We start from the raw sequence: 26,835 nt of genomic DNA on the forward strand, positions 1-26,835 counted from the left end.
CTTTACAGCTGGGGAATTCAGGCTGAGCATGGGAAAGGGAATCAGCTAAGTCATTGGTCGGGCACTCTCCTGGAACTTTACATGTGCCACTTAATTCAGTCTTCACCCCAGTTACTTTATAGAGAAGGAGCCTGTATCAGTCAGGATGGGCCAGGTCTTGCTGCAGTAATAGGCAAGCCCCAAGTCACACTGACTTCACACCACCAAGATTTGTCTTTGCCCTTGGTACATGCTCATCACTAGTCCCCTGGAGGCTTTATTCTGCAAGGTCTGTGTCCTCACTTCAGGTCCAGGGTCACTAGAAGCAGATCCTAATGGTCACTAATGGAAAAGAGAAGGCAGCAATGCCCTGATCAGCTAGCTGCTAAAGCTTCCAGGCGGAAGTGACACGCAGCACTTCCACTCATTGGCCAAGGCAAGACTTATGGCGGCACCTAACTTCGGTGAGTAGGAAAGGGTAAGGTGATTTCGTGCCCGGAGGGTGAGAGCTGGAATATTTGAGAATAGTCCTAACAACCTCTACAGAAGCCGAGGATCCCAGGGGGAAGCCGGATCCCACAGCTCCGAAGTGGCAGAGCAGGGATTCGAACCCTCTGTTGCTTCTCCCAGATAGCTGTGCTCTTTTCCCATGTTTAGACATGGGCTCTCAAGGCAGACTTCCGGCTTGAATCCTACCTCCAGGACCCACCTGTTGCGTTACCCTCACTAGGCAAGCCGCTCCATCTCTTAGAGCCTCGTTTCTTCGTCAGATGAAGATGTTGGCACAAGACTACGTTCTGAAAATCAAAACTTCTTTCCTAAGTTTGGGGCAAACTCCTCTGACAGCCAGGTCAACCTGAACTGGTGTGAGGCTGTTTTGAGTCGTTTCTTATTTCACTCAGTGTGAATATTCATAGGTTTCTCTATAGAAATATCAACGTGTGTGATTGCAGACGCTGCCCCAGACCCCTGGGATGTTAGGCGACACGTGGCATATGCAACCTAATTACTCAACTCTGGAACTCTGAATTCCCAAACAGTCTGCCCCAGGGTTTTGGCTAAGGGACCACAGATCTGTCTCACCTCCCTCAAGGGGTTGTAGTGAGGATGAAGGGAGATGATGTGTCAGAAGTTCTGAGCACGTGGGCTTCCCTGGTGGCGCAGTGGTTAAGAATCCGCCTGCCAATGCAGGGGACACGGGTTCGAGCCCTGGTCTGGGAAGATCCCACATGCCACGGAGCAACTAAGCCCGTGTGCCACAACTACTGAGCCTGCACTCTAGCGCCCTCGAGCCACAACTACTGAGCCCACGTGCCACAACTACTGAAGCCCGCACGCCTAGAGCCCATGCTCCACAACAAGAGGAGCCACCGCAGTGAGAAGCCTGTGCACTGCAACTAGAGAAAAGCAACGAAGCAGCAACAAAGACCCAACGCAGCCAGAAACAGTAAATAAATAAAATAAAATAATAAAATAAATAAATTTATTTAAAAAAAAAAAAGAAGTTCTGAGCACAGGCCCAGCACATAGTAAGTGCACAGACATTGGTGGTGATTCTGGGTCCCTAGGTTGGACGGACGAGGCAGGAAAGAGGCCCCACAAGAGCTGAAATAAAAGCAGGAAAACAGTGGAGCTGCTCCAGTTGGCACATGGTTGAAATCAGCGCATCTCCCTCGTTCCTGAGTACTGTGTTCTAGTCAACAGAGGTTCTTTAGGACCTCATAAATCCTTGAATGTGTTTTGGAATGGTTCACTCTGACAGCAAATAGGATGTTCGTGCAGGTCCTTGGAAAAGACAACATGCTTTGTAAATCTAAGGTATTGTTCTCACACATTAAATTTAAAAGCAAAAGCCTGTGCCCTTGCCTGCCATTGGTCAAGAGTCCGAGATGTTGTCTTCTCACTCACTTCTCAGTATCTCACTCAGAATCGTGGAATTTGCCAGAGGGTTCCAAAACCCTCTTCCTCCGAAGTCCCCAAGGCCCCACCTTAAGGTGGGAAACTGGGACCCCATCCTTCCAGCAGCTTCCCTTCTATCTGCTAAATAGACTGGGGTTGTACATAAAATTTCATCTGGCAAAGGGGTTCTCCTGCTCTGGCAAAGAGACCTGCCCTTCCTCGTCACACAGGCTGAGAACTGTTGCCATGTGTGCCCCTTAGACCTGGGTTAAGACTGCCTGGGTTGGAATCCCAGATCACTAGCTGTGTGACCTTGGCCAATTATGACCCCCCCCCTACCCCGTGACTCACTTTCCTCATCTGTAAAGAAAGATGTTGATGGTTGTGGGGATTAAATAAGTTAATTTATGGAAGTTCTTAAAACAGTGCCTGGTGCAGTAAACTCACTAGAAATGCTAACTGTCGTTATTATTATTAATCAATATATATGTTATTACTATCACAATGAATTTGTGGCAGAACCAGACCTGTGTCTTCTGTCTCTCACTTCAAGAGTCTTATCCAACTAAAGTCAAGTATTTGAAAATAAGAAATGGTGAGTGTATGGACAGATTGCATGTGGGAATGTACAATGATGCAGCTGCTGTGGAAAACAGTCTGGCAGGTTCCTCAAAAAATTAAACATGGAATCGACATGACCCAGCAATTCCACTCCTAAGTGTATACCCGAGAGAAATGAAAACAGGTTCTCAAACAGATACTTATACACTAATATTCATAGAAGCACTAATCACAATAGCCAAAAGGGGAATACACCCCAAAATATCCCTCGGTGGCTGAAAGGATAAACAAAATGGGGTATATCGATACAATGGAGTATTACTTAGCCATTAAAAGAAACGAAATTCTGATACATGCTACAGCACAGATGAACCTCGAAGACATGCTGAGTGAAGAAGGCCAGATGCAAAGGTCATGTATTGTGTGACCCCATTTATATGGCATATCCGGAATAGATCAGTTCCTAGAGATAGAAAGCAGATTAGCCGTTGCTGAAGGAACGGGGAGGACCTGCTGAATGGATACAGGGTTTCCTTTGTGGGTGATGAGAATGGTTTGGAGCTCGACAGAGGTGATGGTTGCCCAACACTGTGAATGTGCCAGATGCCGCTGAATCACGCATTTTAAAACAGTCCCTTTTATGTTATGCAAACTTCACCCCAATTAGAAAATAAAATTCCGTGCAAGGAAGTTGTCACCAGACTTCAATCAACAGGGCAACCATGTGCATGCAGGAATATCCGAGGGGTGAACTTAGTCACGCTGAGCATGGCACGGGGGGAGGCACCCTTCACCTCCCAGGCCCCTCAGGAAGCTGTGTGCTTCTCAAATTGCGGGTGTCTGACTTTTGTGATTCCCCAGCACCTGGCCTGGCACAGAGCGGATCCTCAAGAAATATGGGACTCCTGGTGGTAAAAACATAGCGAATACACATTGGGTCTGCCCGCCCCTCACCCTCTATGTAGTATTGTGCCAGCAGCCCAGGCTCGATGCTTGAGTTCCTCACTGCGGAATAACACGGGTCTGGTGCTGTGTCTACACTCACTGTGTTGGTCCGGTGAGATGACGCATCTAAGCCCCCTGTGGCTGGGCCAGTCTTGGCCCAGAGGCAGGGTTCAGCAGAGGACCGCTGCTACTTGCCTTAGGTTATTAGTATCGTTATTTCAATTGGGAAATAAGCCTTTTATTTCTGCAGCTTTATTGAGATACAGTTGACATATAACCTTGTGTAAGTTTAAGGGACAAAACGTGTTGATCTGATACACTTATATATCACAAAATGATTGCCACCGTAGTGTCAGCCGACACCTCTGTCATCTCACATAATCACCATTTCTTATTTGTGGTGGGAACATTTAAGATCTACTCTTCCAGCAACTTGCAAGTATATAATACGGTATTAGTCGGTTATTATTACTGTTATCCAAGGTCAAGGGGATTCTCAAGCTGCGTTCCTTTAGGAAACTGGTTTTGCCACATCCTGAACTAAGGGATTTTTCTGCATTTTCTTAACTCTCACGATCAAAAAAGTTGCTTTTGTCTGTCATTTTTCTCTGCTAATATGTTTTTGTCCATAAACCTCTACCATCCGCCACCCCTTGTCCAGAGTAAAATAAGAAATAAGAAGATACCTGATTTTATGGGAAGATAGATGTTATAGGCACCTTACACCAAATACAGAAAAGTTCTGGGTGTTGAGAGAGGTGTCTTGTGAGGAACAGACTCTGGAGCCCACGGCGGTGCCATTTCTCGGAAGCCCCTCTCCGTGCCCGAGCCTGCTTGTCTCTAAGGTGAGGGCACACGGGGCCTGCGCAGAGGCGCTGTGAGGACTGAGCAGCTGCCCAAGGGCAGTGCTCACACAGCACCCGCCCGGGCGAACTCCGCATTTGCCGCAGAGGCGGTTGTGCCACTACCGTCCCCCCGTGGGGAGCTCTGCGGTGCCCTCTCCTCCAGTGTCCTCACCCCTGCACACTCACGGAGAGCTGGTGGGGGGAAGGAGTGGGTGTGTCTGGTGACCGGGCGAGTGACATTTGCTCAATCTGGACTCTCGGGATCCACGCGGAGACCAAAGGGAGAAAATGGGTTTTCGTGAAGCTCTGGTTTTCACATGCAGTTGTGGATATTATGGCTGTGGAAGGACGGGGGGCAAACTCGTGGATCCCCTGGAGTTTGTGCCTCTGTGGTTGGATCAGACCTTCTGGCAGTTCATGGGGCATGGGCTGCCCCCCCGTGTGGGGTGGGCTGGTTCCGACTTCCCAGCAAGGTGGTAGGTAAGCTTCACTCTGAGTAGAGGTGACACTGTCAGCCCAGGGCTGTGTCTGGGCCTAGAAATGTCAATATTTCGTTTGGCCATGCCAAATTAAAGTAACTCAGAAACGTCACATAAAAAAATCTGAATTCTTGGCTTTTGTGGAAAGGGCAGGGAATCTGGTAACAGGGGCCCACATTCCTGCTTGGAGCTGAGGCCAGAGCTGAGTGATGACCCCTGGCGTGTGTCTCCGGCGTCCGTGGACCCCACCACTCTCCCCCTGCCCGCTGCTTTCGTCTGCTCTGCACTGGTCACTTAGGGTACCTGCCTGGCCCCTAGGCACTGGAGTTTGCAGCCTCTGGTCAAAAACCCAACCATACTTGTGATACTAGAAGTGGTTTCATTCATGCACTGATCATGAACTGTTTGAAAAGTTATTTTAAAACAAGAAATCATTTGCCTTGAGACTAGAAGTGGAAATAGAGCAGTCATTGCTAAAAATACTAACGATTATCCTTTATCAGGGCTCTTGACACACTGAAAATATTTATCTGCAGATCTCATCATTGACCACTTCTTAGTAGACACAGTTTTCCTCTTCCAGAGCTATCCCGTAAACACGGGTTCCTCCTGAGTCTAACTGGATCTTGTAACTAAGGGAGGCGGGGAGCCAGGGTGAGAAAACTCGGCAGACTCCAACCAAGAATTCAGTTTACTCATCAGTTTTCCTTAGCTTAAGAAAAACAAGCTTCTGCCACCCTCCTCTGGGCCTGTTTCTGGGCTCACACTGGGAAAGGTCAAATAAACACAATAAATCCATTAGAAGGCCTTCATATTAAACCCCTGGGGCCGGTGCTGTTTAGCAAGAGGCTAAAGTGATGCCGTTTCCCAAGTGGAAGTTGGCCTGACCTTGGCGATTTGCTAGAAAACAAGAGTCAACTGTGCCAGTTGGCCTTAGTGGTTGCAAGGAACACAGCCCCAGGGCTGCTCCAGGAAGGGATAGGTGATTCTGGTGGTCTCCAGCCCTGCAGAGGAGAAGACCCCTTCACGTGGTCTGCACCTGCTTCCTTCTCCTCTCCTCTCCTGAAGATTTGGTCTTCAGGCCAAATCCCAGACAGAACCAGGTGGATTGAACAACCCGTTAGTAACTATCCCCATAGGCAGGGTCCTTCCTCGAGGCCACCTCATGGCTTACCTGCCAGCCAGGGCTGGGCTTTGTTGGGTCAGGGGCCCCCCTCCAGTCCATTCAGGGGCCTCTAGTGCACAGACAGTGATCTAGCACTACCACGTGGAGTTGGGGTCCGGGGCATGCGGGCACCTGTCACTGAGTGACAGAATCAGTAGGGCTGCATTTCCTTTGCAGGGACTATCACCCTACCTTCCCAGGAGAGTTTGGCAACAGAATACACCCCAAACCACACTGCCTGAATTCCAGTCCCATTTTTCACTACTTAACTGTGGCTTTCGGTGAGTCACTCTTGGTTTCCTTGGTTTCCTCAGTCCATAAATGGGCTTTCATGATAGTAATACCTCATCGGGTCATAGTGAAGTATAAGTACAGTAAGACATAAACTGCTTAGAACATCTCACGACACAGGAAGTGCTAGGTAAGTCCTTGCCATGACTGTTCACATCATTATCATCATCATCGCCAGCAAGCCAGCCAAAGAGCCCAGAACACCAAAACGGGCTTTGAAAATCTACCAGCACTCATGAGTGTCCTCGTGCTTCTGCTTCTGGGGAAAGATTGGAAGGAACATCCCCCAAAGTAGAAGAGGCTGAGGGATAGGACTGGATCAGGGTCCCACAGGGCTGGGGTTGGACCCCAGTTCCTGGCCTACTCAGACCTCTGGTGGGAATTATCTGTGGTTGTCGACATGCAGCATCCCACACAGGGCGTCAGGTCCTCAGCTCACCACACCAGCTGCCTCTTTTTTTTTGCACTTTGTCCTAAAGGACTAGCTGCTCTGAAAACAAAATAGCTGTCATTTGACGATGGCCCACGTGTGCCAGGGCCTACGCTGGGTACCTGTCCTCTGCCCCCGTCTCGTCCTGCCCCAGCTCCCGGTGAGACGGGGCTTGGCCCCCTGCTACAGAGGAAGCAGCTGCCCTGTGAGACCAGAACTGGCTCTATGCCTTCTCACCCCAGGCCTGTGCTTCTGCTTCCCAGTGACGCCTTCCCCGCGGCTATGCTAAGTTCACAACAGACAAGAGCGTTACTACCCATTAACTAGAATTTAACTGTAATTCATCTTCTAGCCAAGCTCTCATTTGAGCCAGATTAAGGCCAACTCATGACTCTTCTCATTCGCTTTTGCCCTTTCTCTTTTTTTGTTTTTAACTGATACACAGAATTGGATTAAACAGAATCGTTGGTTGTAATACACTGTCATCATTGGTCCCGTGCATAGCCCTCTTTTATTCTGCTTTGCTGATTCCTATATTTATTTCTTACTAATTTAATGCCACCATGAATCCGTCGTCTAGCCCAAGGACTCGAAAATTGACAACCGGGCGCTTCTGTGCCTCCATGGTCTAGCCTTGCCAGCCCCCATCCCCTCTTCCTCAAGGCAACCACTCCTCTGAATTCTGTGTTTCCTGTTCCTTGCAGACTTTTTAGACACCTATAGTATGTGTCTAAATAACGCCTTGCTTAGTTTAGTTCTCGAACTTTCGAGTTTGCCTCTTCCTTTCCCAATACCACACTGTGTTCATTCCCATGGCTTTAAGTAAGTCCTGCTCTCCAGCTGGCTATCCCCACGCTCATTTTTCTTCTTTAGAAGGGGACACACCATGAGGAATGGGGGTCCCATCCCTGAGGGCCCCAACCTTACCCTGGACGGGATGAGTACCAACTGTCTCTGAAGGATGCTACTCCCCTCCCTGGTCTCCCTATCTTAGACATGCTTCTTTCAGTGTCTGTAGGGGCAACAAGGTTGTTCCCATGGCTGCAGCAGCAGAGATAACTTCTAGGGGTGTTGGGATGGTCCATGGTGCAGGGTACACGCCAGCCAGGCCCTCCCCCACTGAGGCTGTCCTCGGCCAGGGCCAGGGTGTCCAGCCATTGTGGAGCTCCCTGGAGCGGGCTCCAAATTGAAAACAGTCAGATTTTCTGGGAAGTTTTTCAGCTGAGTTAGGAGCATCCCTCCAGCAGACCCGCGGAGCCGGCACAGTGTGTTGCTAATTCTGTCAGCCTGCAGGAGCCTTCTGGAGGGTTCTTTAGCTGACTTAGGGCAGTAGGAAAGGACTACTTTTAACATTCATTCCCTGCACCAGAAGAGCTGGGCCATAGTTTGCTTTGTAGAGGTGAAGGCTCACTGCAGCTGTCTCCCCTCCCACAGATACCCTCCCACTGGCCCAGCACCCACGATGTCCAAAGCAGAGCCCCGGGGCTGGGCAGCGAGGACAAGAGCCAGTCCATGCCTGTGGGAGCCCACAGTCTGCACTGACTTTTTTTTTTTTTTTTTGACAGACTAGATTTTCTCCAACAATTGATTATTGTTTCCTCAAAGTGTCTTCTGGGAAAACTGTGAACTTTTCCCAATGTTACACAAAAGAGATTTCTTTGAATGCATCTTAGAGATACGCCTTCAGAGCCAACAGACATCCTTCTCAGCCCTCAGCAGAGATAACTCTTATTCATCCTTTAAAACTTCTCTTAGCTGTAGTCTCCTCCAGGAAGCCGTCCTGGACACCCTCTGGCTGGGTTAGGTGCCCCTCTTCCTGGCTCCCTCAGCTCCCCCTACAATTCCTTCTCTTAAGCACAGACCCCTCTGTGCTTTTTTCAGTCTCCCTGTCCTGTCTGTAGCCCCGTGAGCCTCTGTGGGCCAGGCTGTCTGCTCAGGACCTGCAAAGCACGTTTGTAAGTAGAAGTCTGAGGAATACACGCATATGTGATGAGCGTCACAAGTTAGACAAGACTTTATCCTCAGAGTCCCCAGAATGACATTAGAACTCTGATACCCCTCCAAACCCTTCTTGAGAAGCCTTTAATCAAAACAGTGATGTTCTTCGTGCCTAGATTTTTCCATCCGCAGAATGCACCCATCATCTTACATGGTTCAAGTTTGCTGCTGAAACAGACTGGCCTTGGCCCTGTACTAGGGTGGAGGCAGAGCTCGGAGTCCTATCCAGCACAGCTCCCTACACCCCAGCCAGGCTCTCAGAGGCTGGGCAGGTGATGGGACCCTCTTCCCTCTCCCCACTCCTTCCCAACCCAAGCACACAGAGGTTCCTCCAGGCTGCATCTGCTTGGGGGTTGAGAAGGCCCCACAGGGGCCAAGGCCACAAACCACCCCAGGAGGGGAGTCCCCAGTGCCCACCTGGAGCCATTCATTCAGCCTCAGAGCTGGGAGAGGGCAACAGGTAACACCCCCCTGGCTTCAGCAGGGCCAGGCATGGCTGCAAGGTGGGCGGACAGGCAGCTCCAGCCCTGCCGAGATCTCGGCCAGCGGGGCAGAGAGCACTGGTGGATGGAAGGCCCTCGGACAGGGCATTCAGGTCACCGGATCCCTCGTTCTTTTGACAATGCTGTGGCTAAAATGAGCCTCACCTGGTAAAGCTGAGGGCAGCCTTTGAGCAGGCAGCCTTGCTTTTGATATAATAGCAGATTGTAACCAGCTAGCCCCCTGGACCTGGCTCAGCACCACCTCCCCCAGGAAGCCTGCCGGGCTTGTGCCAGCAGCTTGGGAGCCACGGCCCTGGATTACCAAGGCTCATGATCTAACATGTATTTCACAGGCATCCCTGGCCTTGCCATTCACTTTTTCTTGTGTGTTGAAACCTGATTTGATTGGGTGCAGTCAGAGTCCTTCCACTGCCAGGATTAAACGTGACTTCTGTCAAGTGTCAGCTGGTAGAAAGGACCCCCAGCCTCCTTGCCAAGCCACTTGCCGCACTGGTAGAGGCTGAGGCCCCAAGGAGGTTGGGGAGGCCGCTCTGCCAGACGGTGGCCGAGGCCGGCCAGAGCCCAGGGCTGCCAGCTGCTGCTGAAACAGACTGGCCTTGACCTTGTACTAGGGTGAGGCCGGGTTGGGGAGAAGAAGCTCTGAAGTGGCACTGAACACAGATGATCTGAATGCCAGAGGCTTCTTGTCCCCAATTCATTGTCCAGCCCCCAACCTGGTATCCCCACAGCTACTCACCAGCCCCCCCCACCGTCCTGCCTGCCTTGCCCCCGTATGCTTTGTCCCTGAGAACAGCGAACTGGTCAGCTGGGTGAGGAGGGAGGTGAAGAAAGGCAATGCTGATGGGCTGAGCAAAAGAGAGCAGGAAGTAATGGTCAAAGTGGTGGTGGCTGATTCAGCATCCCTGGGGTCCTAGAAGGGGCATTTAGGAGCGATGCTGCAGTCCGTGCTGTGGCCCAGGATGTGGGTAGCTGGGTGAATGGGCGTGGCCTCCAGCCCCAGGAGGCTGCGTGATGAGAGGGTCGTGCCTGTGGAGGATTCTGTCACCGGGGAGGTGGCAGGCGTGGGTTGAGAAGGGACCGGGGAGGCCAAGCCAGAGCCCTGACAAGGACCAGAAGAGGACCCGGCCAAGTGGTGTGAGCCACGGAGGAGCTGGGACTTCTCATAGCAGATGGAGGCTGCAGAGCTTTGTATGTGGCAAAGGAGCGAGGGGTCCTGCCCACCTCCTGGCCCTGAGACACCAACAACACCCAGGGAAGGCTGAAGGGCAGTGGTGTCCTGGGAGAGGAAGTTGGGTTCAGTTAAGGCGGGAGGTGGAGGGAGCTCTCAGAAAAGAAGTTGGGTTGCAGTTTTCTGTGTGGAGTGGCACTGCCAGAGGGCACAATGGGAGCTCTGAGGGTGGGGAAGCCAAGGGCTGGGGTCAGAGGTCAGGAGGCACGGAGCTTTGTGGGTGTGGCACTTTAGAGACATGATGGCCACTGGAAGGAGGCTCTTCCAAGCATCACCATCTAGTGGACCTTCGTATCACTCACTCTACCTTCCTTTGCTTCTGTGTTCCATTTACTCCCCCCTTTTCCTGGAAGCTTGTGCCATCCTGTTTCTTGGATTCCTTTTTCATTTTGCTGGAATAACTCCTTAAGTAACTTTCAGGCTGGGTGGGTAGAGGCTCTTCTTTTAGAGCCACTGAACACATCTAAAAATGCAGCTGCTGTTCACTCCACAGCCACGTAGCTCCCCTTTGCCTGGGAGCAGCGCAGAGTCTTTAGGTGAGAATACCTTGCTGTCTAGTACTGTGTCGGGGAGCTGGTGGACAGGCCAGCCCCTTGGGCACTTCCGTCTGTGCCCATGATGCTTGCTGGAACCAAGTTCATCTGAAGATGCTGCTTTTGTCCCGGCTGTAGTCATACCCTTTTTGTTGTGGAAACAGTAAAGCTTGCTAACAGAAACCTCCAGATTCCAGGGGCTTTCTAGATGTGAGCTGAGGTCTCTGTTGGCCATGATAGGGCCAATTGGTAGAGGTATGGCGTATTTTAGAAGTGAGCAGGTAATGACACATTTGTCCATTTGTGTAGTTAGCTAAGTGGGTTGACACTTGACAGGTGCAGACCCAGAAGGTGGGGGAGCCATGTCATTGGGGAGGAGGTGACACTTGATTTGGGTCCTGAAAGAGGAGACAGGCTTCTGACAGGCAGTACAGGGGAGGATGTTCTAGCTGAAGCAATAGCATGAGGGGAGGCCCAGAGACGTGCAGACAATACTCTGAGTCTTTGGACACCAAAACCATGGTCTGCAGAAAGTGATTAGCACAGTGTCTGACACGTAGAGTGTGTGTGCTTGCCCACATGCATGTCTTCTCCTTTTTTTCCCCCCAAAACCATGTCTACTTAAGTTCAGATTTCAGGGCTGTCACTGAAAGCTTCCCCTATCTGCTGACCATTGTCTAAACTGTTCCCAAAGAATTTCACCTCTTGACCTTAAAAATGTTGATCTTTTTTTTCCAAAATATAAATGCAGGAATGGGGGTAGGGTGATGACTCGTGTCTTGGCATCTCCTCACCATCAGCAGAGGAGACTTAAAGGGGCCCAGAGAAGAAGCTTAAGGCACAAAGTGCCTAGCTCTCCACTGTTTCATCATAGACATAGACCATCAAAACCAGATGAGCTAACACTCCCATTTTATTGACAGCAAAACAGAGTCCCTGGGCAGTTCTGTGGCTTACTGAGGGTCATGTAGGGGGTGAGTGGTGGAGAACTATGGAAAATTCAGCTTCCTGGAGAACTTTGGAAATGATTGCCTTGTGATATTTTTAGCACAGAACAAGACATCCAGCCCTAGCTCCAGTAAGTCTTCATCAAGAGCAGAGCACTGTTGTCAATTAGGATGATGTACTGGGACATTTTTAGGACCACAATAAGTAAAGTATTACTGTTTTTTAAAGGTACCTCTGGGGCTGATGGCCTGGAATAAGACATACTGTAGAGAGAACGCCTTTGGAACAAGGAGCGTGTTGTGTCATACCATTGTCACAAGACATGGATGGAGGTGTTGATGCCCCCATTTTACAGATGAGAAAAATATGGCTCTGTGAAGGTGAGCCCGCTGTCTGGCCCACTGGTGGTGGGAGCAGAAGCTGGATAGTTTTCTTTTAATAAATGTTTACTGCATTCCTTTTTCTTTTGGCCTTGCCACGCAGCATGCGGGATCTTAGTTCCCCAACCAGGAATCAAACCCGGCCCCCCTGCAGTGGAAGCACAGAGTCTTAACCACTGGACCACCAGGGAATTCCCTGGGAGCAGAAGCTGGGATTCCAAACTAGTCCCTTCCCCCCACTTTGCCTGTTGGGACAGGTGGGAAGGTGCCTGGCTTGTGTCATATCCACACCCACCCACCAGGGAGACAGGGCCCTCCTAACTCAGTCAGTGACTGATTTTTTTTTTATGTAAACTTGTTTTTGAAGTATAACATATATGCTGAAAGTGTACAAATCTCAGGTGATTAAGCCTGATGATTTTTACAAACTGACCACACTGGTATTGCCAGAGCTCAAATCAAGGAGCAGAACGATACCCACCCCCCAATCACTGCTCCCCACTAATGTCACCACTACCCTAACTTCACCACCCTGCTCTTGAACTCTATACAGATGAGGTTACACAAAATGTACTTCTTTCACTCAAAATTATGTTTGAGTGATTCATCCATGTTTTTTTTTTTTTGCATGTAATTGTGGTTCCTTCATTCTCACGGCTGATTAGTATTCCACTATCAGAAGAGACACAGTTTGTGTGTGCATTCCACTGATGGCGGAGAGTAGAATTCTTGTTTCCAGTTTAGCACTTCTCTAAGCATCCGTGTACGTGCATTTTGGTGAGCATGTGTACACCAGGGGGAGACTGTGCACCCTAGGTTCAGTCTTAGTAGATGCTCCCAGTTTTCCAAAATGGTTGTGCCGGTTTCCACGCCCACCCGAAGCCATATGAGAGTTCCAGTTGCTCCACATCCTCACCAGCACTTGCTACTGTCTTATTTTCATTTTAGCCATTCTTGTTGGCATATAGCAGAGTCACATTATGGTGTTAATTTGCATTTTTCTGATGGTTCTTGAAATTGAGCACTTTTTCATATATTTGTTGGTTATTTGGATATTCACTTTTGCAACAATCATTCCTTTTTAAGTTTATCTTTGTCGGAAAATATTTCTAAGAATGGCTTCCAGGCTGAAAGATGCTGTGTTTCTCTTCCCACCTGGGTGATCATTTCTAAACCTTGACACTTGGCAGTTCTAAAGCCAAAGGGAGTTAGAAAGAGGAGTTGGGGGATGGCCCAGGCCACACGGGGCTTCCTTGGAGCTCTGGAAGTTACTTTCTCTGTGCACTTTGGGATTACTGTGAAGTCGTCAGTTAAAGTTCCCTCAGAAATTAGGAGAGGTTTTTTTTTTAAAACAATTGCAAGGTCTTTTTTTTTAAATTATTAACTTATTTGTTTATTTTTGGCTGCATTGGGTCTTTGTTGCGGTGCCTGGGCTTCTCATGGCGGTGGCTTCTCTTGTTGCACCGGCTCTAGGCACGCGGGCTTCAGTAGTTGTGGCACGTGGGCTCAGTAGTTGTGTCTCATGGGCTCTAGAGTGCAGGCTCAGTAGTTGTGGCACACGGGCGTAGTTGCACCACAGCATGTGGGATCTTCCCAGACCAGGGATCATACCCGTGTCTCCTGCATTGGCAGGCGGATTCTCAACCACTGCGCCACCAGGGAAGCCCCGGGAGAGATGGTTTATATTTCACATTTAGAGCTAAAGGTGTGCTCTGAACTCCGGCCCCTCCCCGCTCCCTCACTTCCTTTGGAGTTTGGGCTCTGGAGTGATTTCAGTGACTGCAGAGGAATGAATAGAAACATAGCTCTTTCCTTCTCTTCAGCACCTAACTGGGCAGGGAACACACAGGGAATTGAGTTTGCTGACCAGGCTTAGCATTTTGGACATTGAGGACCTAGTATGTTCCTAGAGCTTTAAAGTGATTACAGAAGTTCTTAAGCCCTGGCAGTGATTCTCAAACGTTAACAGCTCAAAATTTTCCCGATGCAGAATGCGAGCCCATCTCCCGACATTCAGAGAAGGAACTGCTGGCCTCCTAGCAGACCCCACCTCATTAACAGCCCTACCCAAGCTCGTCCTCACAAAGGGTGACAAAACAAATGCCTGGATGGGGACAAGATAGCTAGAAGTGCTGAATGTCGGACACCTACTACGTGCTGGTCACTGTGCCAAGTGCTTTCTACTCTCTAACTCGTTTAACCCTCACCACAAGCCTCCTGTCAATTAAGACCTGCCCTGGGGCTTCCCTGGTGGCGCAGTGCTGGAGAGTCCGCCTGCCGATGCAGGGGACACGGGTTCGTGCCCCGGTCCGGGAGGATCCCACATGCCGCGGAGCGGCTGGGCCCGTGAGCCATGGCCGCTGAGCCTGCGCGTCTGGAGCCTGTGCTCCACAACGGGAGAGGCCACAACAGGGAGAGGCCCGGTACCGCAAAAAAAAAAAAAAAAAAAGACCTGCCCTGTTCTCAGAGGGTTTACAGGAGAGTGGGAACTCAAGACAGCAACCTTGTCAGGTAAGAGCAATTTATTTCAATAGCTTGAAACAGCTGTAGAAGACACGCCCCAAAGAAGTGAGTCCATTCATTCATTTAACAAATGGTTTCTGGGCCATCCCCCTGTGACAGGCCCGGGCTGGAGATTGTTGGTCCATTTTACAAGTGAAGAAACAAGCGCTCAGAGTACCTTCACAGAGGCACAGACTTGCAGTTGGCAGAGCTGGAAGTCAGGGGCTCCAGATTTCTGAAGATCCCTGGGATGTGCCAGAGGAGAGGGGTCTGATGGCCGTGAAGAAAGGGAAAGTGGCTGACCGGGTCCACGTTGAAATGGGTGGGCAGGAGAGCAGAAAAGGCATCTTGGTGGCAGGACGGCCCATTTAGGTGGGTGCAGAGCTCACGGCAGGAGAGGTGGGCACCGGTGAACTGGAAAGCGGTCGGAGCCAGAGTAAGAGCCTATGGACTGTGTGAGCCTGGGAGACAGGTGACCCTCTCCTTCGCTTCATACCTTAAAGTGATCTTCCATTATTGCATGGTGTTTAAGGGAGGCACCGTGATGCTCCACCTGTAGGCTTTTGGGCTGTGTGACTCTGGACAAGCCCCTTCACCTCTGAGCCTCAGTTTCCTTTTCTCTGAAGTAGGCATCTCTAAATGAGATACAGTATGTCCCCTACATACGAACCTTCAAGTTGCAAACTTTCAAAGATGCGAACATTCATTCGCATGTCCAGTCACGTAAGTTAGTCCACGTGTCTGGCGTACATTGTCACGTGCGTGCATCCTCTACAAGTGGTTGTGCTTTTGTGTACAGTACCGTATAGAGTACAGTATCTTTATTTCAAGCCCAGGATGTCCGGAAGCAAGCGTAAAGGCAGTGGTGATGTAGCTGGTACTGCTAAGAAGCGCCAAGTGATAACGATGGAAACAAAAGGTGAAAATAACTGAGAGAGTGGAGCGAGGCAAAAAGATGGTTAGACGTCGCTCGTTCTTATAACATGAATTGTTCAACCATCGGCACGATTCTAAAGAACGAGTACAAGATCATGGAGCATGTGAGGTCCGCTGTGCTGATGATGTCGACAGTGATATTGAAGAAGTGTGGGAAAGTGATGGAGGAGATGAAAAACTTCTCAGCGTGCAGATGCAGCAGCAGCATCAGAGTTGAGTCCCGCTCAGCTTAATGCTGATTCAGGAGAAAGCTAAAAGCTTTTATGAAGACTTGAAGAAGAAACGCGGCGAAGAATCAGAGGGTGCATCTTGTAATGTCAGCCTTGGCTGGTTTTATCGGTTCAAGGCTAGAGACAGCCTTCACAAGGTAAAAGTAAGCGGCAAGGCAGTGAGTGCAGATATGGTAGCTGCCCGGGAATTTCTTGAATTCTCTTCGTCCCAGAGAAAGGACTAAGAGAGACAAGAGGAAGAAGAAGTAACTGAAGAACCAAAGAGATTCACCATGCAGAAAATGGCAGGGGATTTTCTTTATTTCAGGAGGCACTGTTAGTCTCTGAGGCACAGGACCCGAATGTAGAAAGGTACACAGAGGTTGCAGCACCCATTCAGAATGCAATCCAGCGCTACTGTGTCATCTATGACGAGAGGAAAAGAGCTACTAGCCAGACATCACTGGATCGTTTTTTCAAGAGGGTAGATAGAGTTGAATCCGGCGAGGAACCAGAGCCTGTGCCATCAGTGTCAGGCGTGAGTGAAATTGCATCTCGCCCTCCGTCTCCAATCGCTGACAATCCTTCAGCTCTACGATCTCCCTCCTCCTCTCCCTCCTCCAGTCAGTAACTCTTCTTGCCTGTTCACTCGATGCCAGCCCCTGTATGCCAGCTGTTGTACTGTACTACTGTACTTTTCAGGGTACTGTACTGTAAGATTTAAAATGTTTGCTTATTTATTTTTTCTTTTTTATGTATTATTTGTGTGAAAAGTATTATAAACCTATTACAGTACAGTACTATATAGCTGATTGTGCTAGTTGGGTACCTAGGCTAACTTTGTTGGACTTACAATCAAATTGGACTTATGAACACACTCTCGGAACAGAACTTGTTCATATGTAGGGGACTTAACTGTAAACCTAACGTAGCAAAGGGACAGAACAGATGCTCAATAAATGTGGTTAAATATAAGACAGTTTCCAGTTTCCAGCTGCCTGGGTCTAACTCCCAGCTTTGCCATTTACCAGCTGTGTGTCCTTGGGCAAGTGACTTACCCACTCTGTGTTTCTGTTTCTTCCTTCTTAAAATGGGGATAATAATAATAGTTCCTACCCTAAGAGGTAATTTTTTTTTACTGTATTACCTTTTTATTTTTATATTTTTTACATCTTTATTGGAGTATAATTGCTTTAAAATGGTGTGTTAGTTTCTGCTGTATAACAAAGTGAATCAGCTATACATAAACATATATTCCCATATCTCCTCCCTCTTGCATCTCCCTCCTACCCTCCCTATCCCACCCCTCTAGATCGTCACAAGGCATCGAGCTGATCTCCCTGTGCTATGCAGCAGGTTCCCACTAGCTATCTGTTTTACATTTGGTAGTATATATATGTCAACGTTAATCTTTCACTTTGTCCCAGCTTCCCTTGCCCTCCCCAGCCGTGTCCTCAAGTCCGTTCTCTACGTCTGCATCTTTATTCCTGCCCTGCCACTAGGTTCATCAGTACCGTTCTTTTAGATTCCATATATATGCATTAGCATACGGTACTTGTTTTTCTCTTTCTGACTTACTTCACGCTGTATGACAGACTCTAGGTCCATCCACCCCTAAGAGGTAACTGTGATATGAGTTTGATACATACATTCACGTGAGTTGGTACAGATAAAGAGCTTAGCACAGCACCTGGCCACATAATATGCCTTCAATAAACAGTAGCTACAATTATATTTCATCTCTCATGTTGCCTGGTAAATAAGTAGCAATTGGTCATTAAATAAGGCTTTTAAAGGTTTTTTTCTCCCCAACGTCCAGTGGCACAGGTGGCAAGCATTGGTGCTATAGGAGCTAAAAGGAGATCATGGGAACTTGCGGTGGGCAGGTCAAGATGTTAAGGATGGGAAGATTCGGGTGGGGAGGCAGGGAAAGGGGTTCACAGAGGCATAATCTGGGGGACTGTGCAAAGCTTGGATGAGAACCCAGTGGGAGACAGTAAGAGAAGAGCTGGGTGCAGGGGCATTGCTAGGGGAGAGATGGGGACACCTCGAGGGGGGTGTCAGGTGTTGGTCTAGGCATGGTGACCATGTGACCGCAAGACTCGGGGTGAGTAATCTGCTTTCTAGGCCTGGGAAAGAGGGGGTGCCCAGGCCTCCCTAGCTAACTTCAAGGGTTTGTATGAGGATCAAAAGAAGATACGGAGGTGGGAGTGTTTAAAACCACCAACACTCCACGAGGATATGCAGCCTCGCCCCACGTGAAGGAGGGCTGGGTACGCTCTTGTGCATGGCTTCCCACGCACCAGCCAAGTCTGGGTTTGATTTTAATGACTCTCCTCATTAACTCTGCATTTCCAGTAAATGAAAATTCCTATAAAACACACTCTCAACAACCTTCCCATTCCTTCCATTCCCTTGTGATATTATTCCTCTCACAACTCTTGTGTTAGTGTTTACCACTTACAGTTTTATTGTACCTTAGCACGTTATAGAATGCTTTTAAAACATCACTTGTTCTGTTGACAAAAAAACAAGTGCTAAGATGCAGCATCAGGCCTCTAGCATGTTCCTGTGGGTTGGGGGAAACTAGGGCTGCAGAAGCCACATGAAACAGCATGTGACCACCACCCTCTTCATTCCAGACCCAGCTGATCAGCACCATTCCTCTCCCTCCAGACCTCCCAGCCTGTCCTGTCTTATGCCTCCATGCTTTTACCTGTTCTCTCTGCCTAGAACAGCCTCCCCAACCTCACATCACATAAAACTCCTATTCACCCTTCAAAACCCCTTTCCAGTATCCTCTCTTGGAAGCTTTCAAACGACTCTTCCATATAGAAACTGCTCAGTTTCTGTCCTTGTGCATTTAAGAATTATTGCATATATTACACTCTGCTACAATTATTCACATATTTAAACTTCCAGACCTCGAGCCTTCCTTCACACCCAGGGCTGCCATTGGCCTTGGCTTAGTTCTCTCTGTATCCCCGGGGTCCAATTAGAGAGCCTGGAAGAGAATAAGAGCTTCATAAGTATGTCTGCAATAAACCTAACTAAACCTCGGTCCTATGTCCAGAGGTTCCATGGCTTATGAATTCTAATTCATGAATTTTTTCTAGAACTGGACATTTGAAGAAAATGCATTCCTCCACTCACCATCAAAAGAGGCTAGAGGAGAAGTTTGAGTGTTCAAGGGCATTTCAAACAGCCCCGCCACCTCACCTGTTAATAAGAGGAAGCCCCCTGCAGACCACCCTAGGTCAGCGTCTCGCATTTTATCACGACCTGCAGTGAAAAGTAATTTTTACATGGAGACACACTGAACACTTACATCAGAGACAGAGCTTTCGTGGAGCAGTATTCACCCCTTGCTGTGGCATTGCTCTCTGTTTCTTCTTTCTTTTCTTTTCTTTCCTTTTCTTTCTGTTTTTTTTCTTTAATCGCTGGTCACCACCTAATGAATTGATTCCATGTGTCTTTAGTCGGGTGGGTTGCATCCCACAATGTGGAAGACACTGCTCTAAGCCTTCAGCTACTATAACCAGAGAAGGCTTCTCTGAGGAACTGGGGCCCTGAGGGCAGCTCAGGAGCAGGCGGGCAGGGGGTGAGCAGGGGGTGGGGTAGGGTGAGAGGTGTAGGGACAGCTCTGGTGAGACTTAACTCTCTTCCCTCTCGTTGTAGCCGAGCCCCTGCCGTTGATGGACCTGTGCCGGAGATGCATCCGCCTGGCCCTGGGCCGCCAGCGCCTACAGGACATCGGCTCCCTGCCCCTGCCTCAATCTCTCAAAAACTATCTGCAGTACCAGTGAGCCGGGGATGGAGGGGCAGCGGAGGGCACCCACAGACCCAGGCCTGTCGCTTCACGGTCACACTGTACATCAGGAAGAAGTCTCCCTCTTCACCCTGGTTCCCCAGGACATTCACTTCTTTGAAAGGCCAGGACATCTTCCCAACTTTGAAAATGAAATGTCTGTTGCCAACAGTATCTGCTGCCTTGAAGCAGCCCTCCCAAGTCAGACACCTCCTTGGAAGCCGGAAAGCGCCCGAAGCCTGCGCTGGGTGGAGATCCTGCCCACTGAGCAGGACACAGCAGCCAAGCAGCCACCGGCATGGATCCGAGAGCCTGTTTCCTTATTCAAGAGAATGAATAAAACATTTGGGCAGGACACTTTCTGCTGTGTGCCCCGCTGCAGACAGGGCCAGGGGAAAATTGGCCAGCTCCGGGAGAACATTGCCTCTAAATAATGCATGGTGAAAGCAGCTTGATGCCCGTGCCCCTCTGGGTCCCCAGCCTTCCCAGGGCAACAGGATTGTCATGACACTTTAGGACTTTGTGCCCCTTTGAGAGACTGTTACCTAGGGATGCCCAGCTGCGGAATTGGCAGGTGGACGAAGCAGTGTTGAGACACCTCCCAGCTTACCTCTCTGAACGTTGTTCACTTCCCCTCTCACTCGCCGTCCTTCCCCACCCGGACCCCAGTCTCTGGATGCCCAGGGCACCTCTATTCAGGGAAGCTGAGTCTGACAGATTCACCCCAGGGAACGAGTGTATCCTTTATTATTATTGTTTTAAGTAGCGATGCCTCTTAAAAGAGTGTGGTGAGGGCAGTACTTAGTCCAAAGGTGCTAATGGGGGAATTGGAGGCCTTGTGACACCCACGGGGGGGTGATGTCCACGGGCTGGGGAGCCTTCCTGGGGGGCTGAGGGTCTCCAGGCAACCGTCCATTCAGGATACAGCCTGACTGCCACAAAGCTTTATTTGAGCGAATTATTTTTTCACTTGAGGAGACTTGTACGAGTTTGTTTCTGTTTCACGTGTGTGTGTGTGTGTGTGTGTGTCTGTGTGTCTGTGTGTGTCTGTGTGACGTGCTGTTTATTTATCAGCTTGGGGCCATGGGGGCAGCTTTGTAACTGGAAGGGTGGATGTGAGGCATCTTCTCCACCCGCCCCAGCCTGTCCTCCCCCCCGGGAACAATGCTGCTGCCGCCGCTGCCACCACCAGACATCTCTTGCGTTTCCAACACTCTCTGCCCAGACTGATTTTTAACTGGAAATTGTCACAGCAGCGGGACACCAGAGCCCCAGACGGCACTGCCCCCTGCCACTTTAATGTGAATTCGACGAATGAAGAGCGTTTCTAATAAAGTTTGTCATTCAGTCCTTCAGTTTGTTTAGTGCTCTTTGGGAAGGGACTGGGAGGGTGTCTTCTATCAACCTGGCTGCCAAACCTTCAGAAGGCAGGACTGTGCATCCCTCCCCAGGCACTTCCCGTCTCTTCTGTCCGGTTGTCCCCGTGTAATCCCAGACTCTAGTCATTTTACAAAGGCCTGCCCCGGCGGAGAGAATGGGCCTGGGGCCATATAATGCTAGCTTCCATGGTGGAAAAACAGGCCAAATTATTGATGCCAGGGCCGCGATGTCCACAGGGTGGCTCTGTAGGGGCAGGGGGTCAAGCAGGGTAAACCCTAAGGGCCAACAAAGTGACCCAGATGTGGGGCTGGATGCGACTTTGGAAGTGCATGGTGTCACCAAGAAGCGGTGCAAGTTGCTGAAGGGTGAGCGTGTGAGGTCAGGAGCCAGTTCAGGCTGGGGTCTAGGTCAGGACTAGTGCAGTACTCACTCAGTAGTACAGGCCACCGACACGCACTGTGCCAACCTCTGAGGACCCAGAGCTCAAGCAGATCTATCCCACCCCCAGCGGAGACGTTTACAGCACAGCCTAATAAAGTGAGAGGGAGCTCACGAAGGGGTTGGGCAAGGTAGGGCCTGAAGGGGGGCTTCCTGGAGGAAGAAGCACTCTTCACACCCGCTTTTTAAGGGAAGACAACCTTGGTGAGAACAGACCAAAAGAACCAGACGTGCTGCACCTGCCCCCAGGAGCTGTGTCCTCCACCACCACTCTGACCTCTGACTGGGCTCAGCCTAGGCAGGTTTGGGCTGTAGAAGGGCAGCTTCCTGCATAGGCGCGGACTCAGGCTTCAGGGTCAGGAGGCCTGGGTCTGAGTCCCAGCTTTCTATATGCTGTGACCTTGGGTAAGTCACCTCCTCCTCCACACGGTGTAGGGGCTGGACCAGGTGGCCAGTGGATGGGGACCCTCCCTCTCCCGACTCATAGGGTCCCAGTTTCAGCGCCAGCTTTCCAGCTCGGCTTCATCCGCCTTGCTTATGCCATTGCCTGCCCCCAGCATGCCCTCCTGGTCCTCACTCCACCCTCCTCCAGGAAGCCCTCCCTCACCACCCACCAAACTCTGCCCGCTCTCAGAGCCAGCTCCATGCCCCCTGGGCCGATGACACCTCTCCTGGCACCCAGGACCCTCACCCAAACACTTGGAATGGAGCCCCTCTCTGCCCTGTGGCCTCATCTGCTCAGTAGGCTGTGAGCCTTGGGACAGTAGGACCTGTGCCCATTATTCCCGCACAGCCCTGGGGCCACACACATGGACTCAGAGAAGGCCTGGCGGCGGCGGGGAATGAGAAGATACCCCCTTTATAGCTGGGGTGCCCATGAAACCTGCAAGGAAAATCCTGGGGGCAGAGAGGAATTCCTGCTGGATCCTCCGCGACACCACGCCTCTGACTCCCTGGCCATTCCACGGGTATTGTTGGGCATTTACATGCACCCAGCGCTGCCTGGGGACAAGAGGGAGATGTGGCCCTGCCCTTCTGGAGCTCACGTTCTGAGGGGGAGACGATGACGCAGAAGAAAAGCAACTGTGAGGGGCTTCCCTGGTGGCGCAGTGGTTGAGAGTCCGCCTGCCGATGCAGGGGACGCGGGGTCGTGCCCCGGTCCGGGAAGATCCCACATGACACGGAGCGGCTGGGCCCGTGAGCCACGGCTGCTGAGCCTGCGCGTCCGGAGCCTGTGCTCTGCAACGGGAGAGGCCACAACAGTGAGAGGCCCGCGTACCGCAAAAAAAAAAAAAAACATGCAACTGTGAGATGACGTCAGAGGGAAGAGATAAGCTGGGCCAGGGGCTAAGAGCAGGGAGCAGAGGGACCCCATTACTGAGGGTGATCAAGGAAGGCCTCTGGGGAGATACCGAGTTCTGAAAAAACAAGAGGGAGCGAAACACGTGAGAGGCAGTGGTGGGGGGCTCTCTCAGTAGGGGGAACTTCCGGCTGCCCCATCCTGCTCAAATCGGGGAGCTCTGTGCCCCGATGAGCTGAGCTGAGGTCAGAAGCCCTGCGCTGCACTCTGCCCAGGCTCCTGTTCAGTTTGCCTGTGTGTGTGCAACGCATGTCCAGGGTTCCTTGTGTATCAGTACACACACACACACACACACACACACACACACACACACACACACTGATGGCCTTTCCCTGGTGGGCATCCTGGACGCCTCATGACCCTCCAGGGCCAGTGCCCATCGTCACCCAGCTCCAGCCCCTCCCATCCCCGGCATGTTCTCTGAGGTTGCTGACACCGGCACCAGCTGAAACAGTCCTGCTAATCGCTTTTTAATGGTCTGCAGAAGAGCATATGGTGAGCTCGGTTCCCCACAGATCTGAGCCCTGCTGAGTCCCCCCGTTCACACTCTACCCCAATGTCACATTCCCACCTTCCGGATCAAAGCCGCCCCTCTTTCCCTGGCTTTCTCCCCATCACTCATGCCGTGCCGCTGGCTACTTTAGGGGGCTGCCTTTCACCAAGAAGCAGATTGCATCACCTCACGATGTTACAGCCAAAAGGGCAGCAGGTGGCAAGTAGCACAGTTACGTGGCGACTGGTCTGTGCCAGGACAGCTGTGCCCGCTGCCCGGGACCTGGCTGCAACAGAAGGCACATTTGTGCCTCGGCAAACGGACAGGAGACTCTGCGGCATTGCTCTTCAGGTCCTCGACAAGGAGTGGAAAGCTCCACTTTTAATCCAAAACACGAGGAGTTGGTCTGCTGTTCCCTCTAGTTCTGGGGGCCTGGGTCCCATCCCAGTCCGCAGATGTGTTTTGTTGTCCTACTTAGAGTGTGTGTGTGTGTGTGTGTGTGTGTGTGTGTGGTTTAATAAAATTGAGCTCAACTCAGAAAAGTCAAGTAACTGAACAGAAAATCCAGATTTCTGACTCCTCTTGAAAATTAGGGAGGTGTAGTAAGACCAAGCACACATTCCTTGATGGTGATGCTGGCAGAGGCTGAGCGATGTCAGCCCCTTGAGAAGGGGCCTCTGTTCTGTAACCCACCCTTGGGTCCACCCCTCTCAAGTCACATCAGGCGTTAACTCTCTGGGCGTTAACTGTCTCCCTCCTGGCGTTAACTGTCTGGGTCTGGATCATGACTTCTGCATTCGCCTCTCTGGACTATTACCAGGACATACATCAACTGGTAAACACGCACACACACACGCGCGCACACACGCACACACACACACACACACACACACACACACACACGTGCATACCCCAACCAAGGGAGGCTTCAGGAGGGGAGTCTGCTAATTCCAGACTTGACTTTGAAATATCTCACATGCTCAGCCACTGATGTCCAAGGAGCTCACAGACACCCAGGATCTCTGTCCAGACACCAAAGATGACCTGTGGTTAGACGGTGAACTCGAGCACGAAGACAAGAATTCTTGGGTCCTCCCATTAATGAGCTGGATGATATGATTAGGCAAGCCCGGCTGCACATTAGAATCCCTTTGAGGAACTTCGTAAGACGTCCCAGGGCCCAGGTCCTTCCCCAGACCAATTAAATCAAGACCTCTGGGGGTTGGGGTCCCTGCTTTGATAATTTTTAAAGCTCTCCAGGTCAGTCCAATGTGCAGCCAGGGTTGAGCTCCCCTAGATAAGGTGCTGAATTACGTCATCTCAGTGAAGACATGGTTGATGTTAGAATGTACAGCCGCCCCTCGGTATTCACGAGGGATTGGTTCCAGGATGCCCCAGGGATACCAAAATCCTCAGATGCTCAAGTTCCCTCGTATCCACAGGTTCCGCATCCGCTGATTCAACCAACCGCAGATCGATCTGGTTGGTTGAATCGGAGGATGCGGAGGTAGTGAATACGAAGGCCCAACTGTATATCATAGACTAGAGGAAGCTGCCCCAGCCCACCCAGAATTCTCAAAGAGGAGAAGATTTTGAATGGTGCTTGTCACCAATGTGATTAAGTCCAAAGGCAGGGAGTCCTTACCAATCCTCTTCCTTCCTCTAGTGACGTTGACCTGTTTGCTCTCCAGAACCGGGGAGGAAGGACCAGCTACTTCTGCCCTGATGCTGCACAATTCATGATAGGCTGATTCTAGCCCCACCCGCTCCTGTCCTGTGGGGCTGGAGGTGTGTGGAGAAGTTCTCAGAGAGCATTGCCATGATCCATCAGAATAACTGTAGAATAAAAGGTATGGGACAGACTGAAGATGATACATTTGGCCAATAATAATGATGCCCCCTCCACTTTCTTGATGGGTTTTGGGAGTAAATAAGCCAGTGACAAGCCAACTCTGGCGTGGCGACCATGTCCTTACCTGCTTTGTCTATGCAACAAATAAGACTCTTTTCCTGAGGAGCCCTGGCGTTGGTTGAGTGCCCAGCCCACCAGCCTGTGTGGGAGAATCAGGGTGAGTGCCGTTTCTTCCAACTGGCACAGAGGCCTCAGTTATACTGGCCCCGTGCCTGGAGATTTTTCCATCCAGCAGAGATAATATACTAATGATTTGCTGCACAGGGTTGGCATTTGAAGGAAAAAGTTGCCATTCGGTCATCACTTTGAGTCAACAACTGGCTGTGTGCCAGGCTTTGTGCCAGCCCCAAGGGGTGTCTTGCTCCTGCCGCCAGGGGTACCCCACACCCCAGCAGAGGGACTGACACGCAAACTGGTGGGCGCAAAGCCCAGTGCCTGCTGACGGTGTGAACAAGGGGCCCAGAGGAGAGAAGGCCCAGCAGAAGCAATGCGTGGAGGTGGGAAAGGGCTCAGAGTGTGGTAGGGAACGCCCAGGTGATGGAAGACGAGCTGTGTGGAGGCAGGGCGCAGTGATGCAGAATGAGGGCTTGTGAGGCACACTCAGGGATAAGGGCTTGGAAGGGGTCGGGGTTCCAGGACACAGCCAGCACACTCAAAAGGGAGGCTGAGGAGAGTTAATAAAAGGGCTGCATACACAGGTGTGGGCAGGGCTCGGGGAATCCAACCATTGTGAATCAGCACCCTGCATCAGTGGGAGGGGAAAGTTGTTACGTCACTAGGTTCAGAGGGCTAAAAGAGGGGAACAGTAACTGGAAAAAGGGGACCTGCAGCTGTAAGAGAGCTATGGCCTTAGATGGAGGGACACAGCCTGTGCCAACCACAGTCTGGCAAGGAGGGAGCCGGGGCATAAATACTCTGACCCATCTCTTGTCCCTCCTCCCATCTCCATCCATGCCTCCCCATTGGTTGAAACCCCAGGGAGCACAGCAGGCAAGGGAACCTGATTGGCGTTGTCCTTAGAAGTCCTACAGAGCAGGGCAGAGAAGGAAGAATGTGGATCTATGGGTGTCAAGAGAACAGCCCATAGACTTTATCCTAGAGATCTGCGAAATTCTTTTTTCAAACACAGTTGCAAAGATCCAAAACTTTAGTGAAATAGGTAAAAGCCAATGTGTTCCAGATGTGTGCGTTGGGGGTGCTTTTGAAGCCCACCCCTCTGCCTCTCCCACTTGAACATCAGAGGACAAACAGCTGAAGCATCTCCAAGGAGCCTTAGGCTACCGTCAAAATGAGATCCTTCTGAGTAACAAGAAGCAGCAGGTGCAGGGCCTGGACTAGACTTCTTAAATGCTGTGGCAGGAATCCCAGCAGCCTTGAGGCAGGAATGCTGAGGCTTAGTTTGTGTCTTTGTACAGCCTTCCTGGAGGGTCTGTGGAAGGGGACTTAGCACACAGGTGAAAGTAGAGGTGGGGAAATCAAGGGCAAGGCTGTGGGTCCCAGGGGCCCTTGGGAGTAGGGGCTGGGGAAGAGAGAGCCAGTGCAGAAGACCCACATCCTTGGGGTTTGATGACTGGGCGCCTGCAGGAGTTAGGCAGGGGTAGATGGGAGGACAC

The 26,835-nt window shown here is 50.7% G+C and overlaps 1 protein-coding gene across 1 annotated transcript in view; it reads left to right on the top strand.

The window, feature by feature from the left end:
* Nucleotides 1-20,989, top strand: part of SPSB4 (splA/ryanodine receptor domain and SOCS box containing 4) — an 83,555-nt gene extending 62,566 nt beyond the window's left edge. Inside the window, exon 3 of the mRNA XM_027091641.1 lies at nucleotides 19,510-20,989. Within this exon, the coding sequence (XP_026947442.1) occupies nucleotides 19,510-19,637 (128 nt within the window). The 3' untranslated portion in view covers nucleotides 19,638-20,989. The remainder of the gene's footprint in view (nucleotides 1-19,509) is intronic.
* The last annotated feature ends 5,846 nt before the right edge of the window (nucleotides 20,990-26,835 follow it).

The sequence above is a fragment of the Aethalodelphis obliquidens genome, unplaced genomic scaffold, assembly GCF_003676395.1.
Source record: "Aethalodelphis obliquidens isolate GAN/ISIS:26980383/991018 unplaced genomic scaffold, ASM367639v1 scaffold72, whole genome shotgun sequence".
Lineage (NCBI taxonomy): Eukaryota > Metazoa > Chordata > Mammalia > Artiodactyla > Delphinidae > Aethalodelphis > Aethalodelphis obliquidens.